This window comes from Bison bison, unplaced genomic scaffold (genome assembly GCF_000754665.1).
Source record: "Bison bison bison isolate TAMUID 2011002044 unplaced genomic scaffold, Bison_UMD1.0 scf7180017864503, whole genome shotgun sequence".
NCBI classification, from domain to species: Eukaryota; Metazoa; Chordata; class Mammalia; order Artiodactyla; family Bovidae; genus Bison; species Bison bison.
Window position 1 is genome coordinate 2,750,408 of NW_011495061.1, and position 7,844 is coordinate 2,758,251.

The window sequence follows — 7,844 nt, forward strand, 5'->3', positions numbered from 1 at the left end:
ACGGCATTGCCTGAGAGCAGCGGAGGCGGAACACACGCCCGGAGGCGCACTCGTGGGCCAGCGTGGCTGCAGCCACATTCGAAGATCGGAGGGTGCTAGAGTGGGAACACACACCCTCTGTGTGGTCAAGGATCTCGGGGTTACTTAGCGCAACAGTCTTGAGAGAGGAGGAAACCCCCACCACAGCCTCAAGAGCACTGGGCCTCCTCCCCTCCGCCGGTGTCTTAAGCACGCGCTGACAGGTCTGTATGTGGAGTAACTCACCGCCAACAAGCCTACGAAGCCGGCCCGTCGTGATCCTCCTCGCGGCTGGCAAGCAGAGGAGCAGAGAACCTGGTTCCACAAGCCCTGCCTATGAGCACTCATCCAACCGGCCGCACAGGGCGGCAGAGGCGACAGGCTGCCACCAGCCAGGGCACCCTGCACACTGGTCGCCTGGGATGACGCCAGACTTCAGAGGCTTCTGAATTCCATTCTGGAGCCTCTACAGTGTCTGATGACGATGACTAACAGTGTGTGACAGACGAGGGGAAAGGGGACAGAAGAAGACGGACCATTTAACAGGCTACAGACGCCGGGAGCTAAAGGAAAGAAACAGCCGTGGTCTGAGAATTTTGAAACCCAAGTGTGCACGACCTTGTCGAACCTGTCCTTCCTCGGGGAGGGCTTTCCTGAAGATGCAGAGCTAGCATAAATCCATGGGCACACATGCTCCCAGAGACTGGTCCGTTCCCTCCTCTGAGGCACGGCATCTGTACCGTGCATAGCTGTGCGTAAAGCAGCCTCTTCCATCCCATCAGCACTGAATCCGCACGGGCAGCGCGCTGACAGAGGGGCAGCTAAACTAAACCTGAACTCAACCGGGAAAGCACACAGGGCAGGGCCCCGCACTCGACCACGCGAAGGACTTTTAAGGAGAGCACATGTTCTAAACAAGGGGAATTTAGAGCCTGGGCAACAGCCATGCAGAGAAGCCCAGGGCAGCTAGGAAATGAAGAAACTGAGCTGGCAAGAGGTGCAGGCTAGAGACCCAGACTCATGTGGAGAGAGCAGATGGCAGGAAGGACAACGTTGCCGAGTGAGAGCTCTGATCAGAAACTGGCCTGAGGACAATGCAGCCAAAGAAACAGGAGAGAGAGAAGGGGCCCCGTTGGAAGAGATCAGACTACACCCCAATCTCAAGACACTCAAAGTAAGAGAGGCTCAAGAAAGGAGCTCACAGGTGACGCCCAAGGGCCCAGAGAGCAGTCTACTAGGACAGACTGCAAAGGTGAGGAGGCGATCCTCAGAGCACGCTCGGGAGCGGCAGGAGCAAAGTGCCAGCGCCAACAGATGGACCAAGGAGAAAACAGACACAAGCAGAGCCACGGCAGAAAAGGAGCCGGAGACACAGACGGCTCTGGGCTGGGGTGCGGCCGGGACCAAGGTGGACATGAGCAGAGCAAGGTTAAGGCCATGCCAGAAAGCTGTGACTGCTTCAGCAACCTGCAGCTTTAAAATACCACTGCTAGCAAAGATGTGCGTACAGCTCACAGGCCAAGGCTCCGGCAGGCGGAGTCGGGCCGGCAGCAGGTTGAGCCCGCTGGCACCTAGGGAATTCCAGACACGATGTTGCTGTCAGGAGGGACTTGGGCCAACTGACACTTGGGTAACACTTCTAAAGCACTCAGGGCTCCCAGTTGAGCCTCTCTATCTGGGTAAGAAAGTAGGGAGTTCAGTTATTTTTCCAGGATCATGGAGGAACAGCTATGTAAAAACTCGTCACCTACTGGCTGTTTCCCCGCTTCGGAGGCCAAAATCACGGAGCTGGCAGTTCAACACACACAATGCAAGTTGGGGGCGAGGACGCAAGATGGGGAAGAAAAGGAAAAAACTGAAGGGCCAATCTTCCTGTTATCAGAGAAGCTTAAAAACAAATAGGTATGAGCAGAGAGCAGCTATCAGTATCATCAATCTCTTTATGCCGTGATCAACCCACCAGCCTTTCTTCCCTGTTCACTGAAATTAGAATTCTCATGCAAAAACAGTATATCACCTTTTCTACTTTGTTATTTCACAAATGAATGCCTACTAAAACACAATTTTCTACTCCGAGGTCAGGTGTGATTTTCCCCTACACGCACGTAATAATGTAGGAGGGTAGATAGTGCAAACACATATTTACATTAAATAAATCTGTCCTTGAAGACTAACTTCTGAAGGAAAAATTGTAAAATACTACAGTTAACTGAAAGAACAACAACCCCAAAAAAACCACTACACTTCCTGTCTTTGTTCCTGAGAAATTCAAACGAAGCTGAAATTACAATTACATGATTTAGTCCTAAATTATGAAAATTTTTAATGGATATGACAATCTCCATTTCTATGGAGAGGAGATGACAGTTATTTGTAAGAGAAACTGCTACATTTAAGGAAAAACCTATGGTAAGCAGATTATAAGAAAAAATATTTTATAAAATACACCATTATGGCTAGATTCTCAATGTAACACAGTCTGTGTTTTCAGGATGGTGTTCACAGGAGCAGCGCCCCTCCACCAGCAGAAGAGACGAGCAAGGTTCCTGTGTGGTTTGACCCGTGGAAGACATCAGCTCTCTCACTGATTCTTTCTTCCTCAGTACTGGCAAAGAATCAGTCTTCACCACCTCAATACTAGAAGACTGGATTTTTAAGACCATATACTGGATGAGTTACAAGCTGGAATCAAGATTGCCAGAAGAAAAACCTTGGATATGCGGATGATACCACTCTAATTGAAGAAAGTGAAGTGGAACTAAAGAGTCTCTTGATGAGAATGAAGGAGAGTGAAAAAAAGCCGACTTAATACTCAATATTAAAAAACTAGGATTTTTTTGGCATCTGCTCCCATCACTTCATGGCAAATAGAAAGGGAAAAAGTGGAAGCAGTGACAGATTTCCTCTGCTTAGGCTCTAAAGTCACTGCGGATGGTGACTGCAGCCATGAAATTAGAAGACAATTGCTTTTTGGCAGGAAAGCTATGACAAACCCAGACTTAAAAGCAAAGACCACCTTGCTGACAAAGGTCTGTATAGTCAAGGCTTCTGTAAAGTCAAGACTATGGTCTTTCCAGTAGTCATGAACAGATGTGAGAGCTGGACAATAAAGAAGGCTGAGTGCCAAAGAACAAGTGCTTTCGAATTATGGTGCTGAAGACGACTCTTAAGAGTCCCTTCAACTGTAAGGAGATCAAACCAGTCAATCTAAAAGGAAACCAACCCTAAATACTCATTGGAGGGACTGATGCTGAAGCTCCAATACTCTGGCTACGTGATACAAAGAGCAGACTCAGCGGAAAAGACCCTGATGCTGGGAAAGATTGAAGAAGGCAGGAGGAGAAAGGGAGCACAGAGGAGGAGACGGTTGGATGGTATCACCGATTCAATGGACATGAACCCGGGTAAACTGCGTGAGATGGTTGAGGGACAGCGAAGCCTGGAGCGCTGCGGTCAGTGGGGTCACAAAGAGTCAGGCACCACTTCGCAACTGAACAACGAAATCATACCACAGGCTATAAAGAAACTTTAGCTGTGACGCCTTTTACTAAATTTTCATCTCAGACTAAGGCAAATGCAAAATACGAAACCCATACCAGAGAGAACTTTCCCTTGTTCTCAGCGTGCAGGCTCCCAGGACGGAGCTGAGCAACTCACCACCACAGGGGGCTGCGTGGGCAGCAGAGCGGGCCTGTGGTCCTTGGCGCGCCCCCGCTCGCTGCTCTCTCTCCTCTGGTCTCCGACGCCACGGCACAGGGACGCACCTCCTCTCCTTCCTCCCCGCCTGGAGCCGTACCGGCCCTGCTTGTGCTGTCGCTCCCTCTCTTCAAATTCAAGCAACGCAGCTTTGGCTTCTGCTGAAAGCTCTATTTGAAAAGATGCATATGTGTTAGATACCTTCAAAGAGGCGAAATCAGATCTATAGGGAGACACAAAATAAAACAAGTATGTGACAAGGAAACTCAGGACCAGCGGGTGCTTCACCAACAGCAAACAACTCCACTTCAGCAGTAAGCAGCCGGGGGTAGGGTACAGAGACACCCGGACGCCATGAACGAGGCCTGTTACATGAAGACATGCTTCTTCTTTAACATACGAGGACCTCCTGTAAATCTGAATCTTCATTTGAGACCACTAAAATGTGCTGAGGAAAGCTAAAAAGGAGGAGCTGAAGAAGTTCAACCCAACCACCACTCCTCATCTGCTAGGCATCACGTTCTTTCACTGATGGCAGATGATGTTGGTCAAGACCTGGCTACCCCAGTAACCAGGACACTCGTCTATGCGAATCCAGTGTAAATATTAATTCACACTGGCACAGAGACTCAAAAATTAGAAATCACTGATTGTTCTGCTTTAAAAGCAAAACTACTAATAAAATCACTCTTAAGCCAAGTACTTAAATTTCATAAAGAACAGAAACTCATTTAGTACTACACCAAGCCAGATTTTCTGATTTATTTAAAAACAACACCAACTTTACTCTGTGCAGACAGACCTCCATCCATACCACCTGACAGGGAAGCTACAGCAAATGCGAGCAAAGCCACAGAACATGCCCTCCTCTCTGATCAATGCTATGGGGCGACAATCAAAGTTTCTGGCCCTACTCAGTAGGCACATTATTCTGAATTCTTAGAAGAAAAAGTAACTTATTCAAATACAGTTCTAAGCTATGATAATATATGCTCTATTAGTAAACACCTTTCAAAGATTTCACTGAATTCTACTAAGAAGCATTCCCATGCCTTCTTCCCGGAGAAGGCAATGGCACCCCACTCCAGTACTCTTGCCTGGAAAATTCCGTGGATGGAGGAGCCTGGTAGGCTGCTGTCTATGGGGTCGCATAGAGTCGGACACGACTGAGCGACTTCACTTTCACTTTTCACTTTCATGCATTGGAGAAGGAAATGGCAACCCGCTCCAGTGTTCTTGCCTGGAGAATCCCAGGGACGGGGGAGCCTGGTGGGCTGCCGTCTATAGCGTCGCACAGTCGGACACAACCGAAGCGCCTGAGCAGCATGCCTTCTTCCACAGCAAAGGGTACATTTTAAATATTACCAGTTTTTCTCCTACCTTGGATTCCATAATCATCTCCAAACTCTTCCAAAATCTCTAAGCCACATTTCATTTTCTGAAAATTGTTTCTAAGGTAACCCCCTTCCCTTCAAATGGATCTAGACTCCATTCCAAAGAAAATTTAATCTCCTCTTAACAAGCACAGACTTTTATTCTAATCTTGACTACATGATAGGTTCACATACACATTTTATGTGGTGAATCAGCAATTATTTTTCTAGTGGTTCTAAGTGTCAAGATTAATTTCACTATCCCCAGTAATAAAATGGTTTCAAATGACATCTTTAATCAGCAAGTAAAAATGCATTCCTCCAATTGAGACAAGCTGTCACAAAAGGTCACCAAAATATGACAGGATGGAAATTACATTTGTAACTTCAACTGAAATGTTAATTTCTGCTTAAGTGTTTTCTGAACTTGGTCCATATTCCAAAGGAAAGAGATGAGTGTAATGTAACAAAGTTTTACATTGTGTTGTCCCCTTCTAAAATGTGCTTAAGAAAAACATATGTACCTAAAAACACTTTAACTAATACATAATGAATGTCTACAAAATACAGTTTATTTGGCAAAACAGAAACAACAAATGACAGTCTGAGGTTTTTATTTTCGGTTGTGGCTTTTTTTTAAATAAGATAATTGAATCAAGAAATTTTTGAAAACCTTGCAAATGCAAGGACCATTGTGTAAACTGAAGGTAGTTATCTTACTGCTGGCACTAGTGATCTTAAATTGTTATTAATATATGAAAAAATTGTATGTTATTGCAGATGTTTATTTCTTTTCTCTGTTGGAGTATTCTGCTGTATAAATACACAATTTGTATATCAATTAAAAAAAACTGTTTTCCCCAAAGATCATTTGCCTTAAGCAAAAGTAACCAAGGATATTATTTCAAGAGAACATTATGTGGGCCTAACAACAATGTTCTTCAGGCTAAAGCAATGAAACATAATTTAACGTATTACCTGTGCCCAGTGAAACTTGGAATACAGCAAAACCCAGCAGGGTACTTACAGACCACAAATTATAAAAGCCTAACTAAAATAAGCACAGCCTTTCGTTTTCCACTGGTACTGCTTCCAGAGAGAATGTGAGGTCCACCTCCTAGGGCAAAAGAACTGGCCCCTCTGAACCTCTGTGCTGACACTTCAGGGTAACTGGTCAGTGACACCCATGTTTTAGAGACGGCTTTTGACTTTGCCATTCAAAATAAATCTTTCTCTTACACATGCATGTTCTAGAAACCCTTTTCAACTGCATTCTGTGAGAGAATTAAGCCCTCATATCCTATGGGATCCTTTTTATATAATGAAAAACTTGTCTCTTAAGTATATAGTTTTGTATCCTTGGGAAAACTGATGATGTCACATTTTCTCTAAGGTATTTAATTCCCAGAATCCTGGTTGAGGACAGAAGCTCAGTACTTAAGATCATAACTCAGGTAAAAGCCCAAAATTCTATGCCTAATCCAATATGAACTGAAAATACAGATCAACATCTGTGTCTCAGGCTCCATAATGGTCAAGACTGTCACAAATATGAATTACTTAAGGATGACATCATACATTTGAACGTGAAGAAGACTAAAAGTGACTGAATGCCCTTCCAGATTCTGAAGAGAACTCACTATTCCCAGGCCAGAGCATTATTTCATTCTTCTTTGTAGAGCAGAATGTTCTCAAAAGTAATCAATGGTATCACAAAATAACTGCCTTTATTTGTATTCAGAATGTTAAAAGAGAGCAATTGTCAAGAAAAATCCATCACAGGAGATATACATACTCCGGTAGCAAGATATTTTAATCCCATTACAAAGAGTATGTGAGCAGCTTTACAGTCAAATCAATGCAAGCATCTGTATACAAAACCTGAAACTGGTGTTTCTATCACCAGGAGTACACAAAGTGATGAGTAAAAATTCATGGGAATATCTAGTATACCAAATACTATAGGAGCTTCTCTCTCTCAATGAATATTTTTCTTCTGTATAAAATTAACTTTTTGTTGGGGTGAGAGGTGTTAAGGAAACAAAGGAGCTCACTGCTTTAGGAAACCAAACTCTAAAATAGATAGAAAAATCATTTCTATACTGGGAATAATCCTAATTTTTCTAGAAAAATGAAAACCTGTTTTTAAACACGGAGCTTTCCTACTGCAGCTTTCCTACACGGGGCTTACAAATAGGGAACAGAGAAAGATACTTCTTAGTGTCAATTTTATTTGCCCTATTATCTAGCCAAAGAATCACATTCTGCACAAATACATTTAAAGGCTTTTTCCTAACGTTTAAAAGAATGGTAAATGGTCGAACTGTTAATGCTTCAGCCACTCTTGCCTCTCCGCCCATATTTAAAGGGCCAACCTACCCATCAATAACCCTTTCCAGCCTCTTGTCTCAGAATGACGTGACTACAGAACTAAGAAATGACTTAAAAAAAAAAAAAGCAACACAAATTATTTAATAAAAGAAGTACAAATGACCCTGTGAAGAACCAAATGAGGCAAAGATCCTGAAAAGAAAGGGACGCAGGGATAAAACAAGTACAAATTATGAACACAGGCAATTCAGACACTTCAGAACTTGTCAGTGCTTGGGTCAAGTTCAAGTGAACAGAGGCGAGATAACCGTGGCTGAGGATCAGGGGACAGGAGGAGCAGGGGCTCTGGGGGTGCAGAGAGGGTGATGTATAAAGTGTACCCGAGCCCATAAGCAGCTGGCTGCAGAGAGCAAAGGCCACCATTCC

General features: G+C 44.3%; 1 protein-coding gene across 1 annotated transcript in view; it reads right to left on the reverse strand.

Moving 5' to 3' along the window:
• RBM33 (RNA binding motif protein 33) overlaps positions 1-7,844 on the reverse strand; it is a 103,280-nt gene that overhangs the window by 57,536 nt on the left and 37,900 nt on the right. Inside the window, exon 7 of the mRNA XM_010829358.1 lies at positions 3,676-3,884. Coding sequence (XP_010827660.1) covers positions 3,676-3,884 — 209 coding nt within the window. The remainder of the gene's footprint in view (positions 1-3,675; positions 3,885-7,844) is intronic.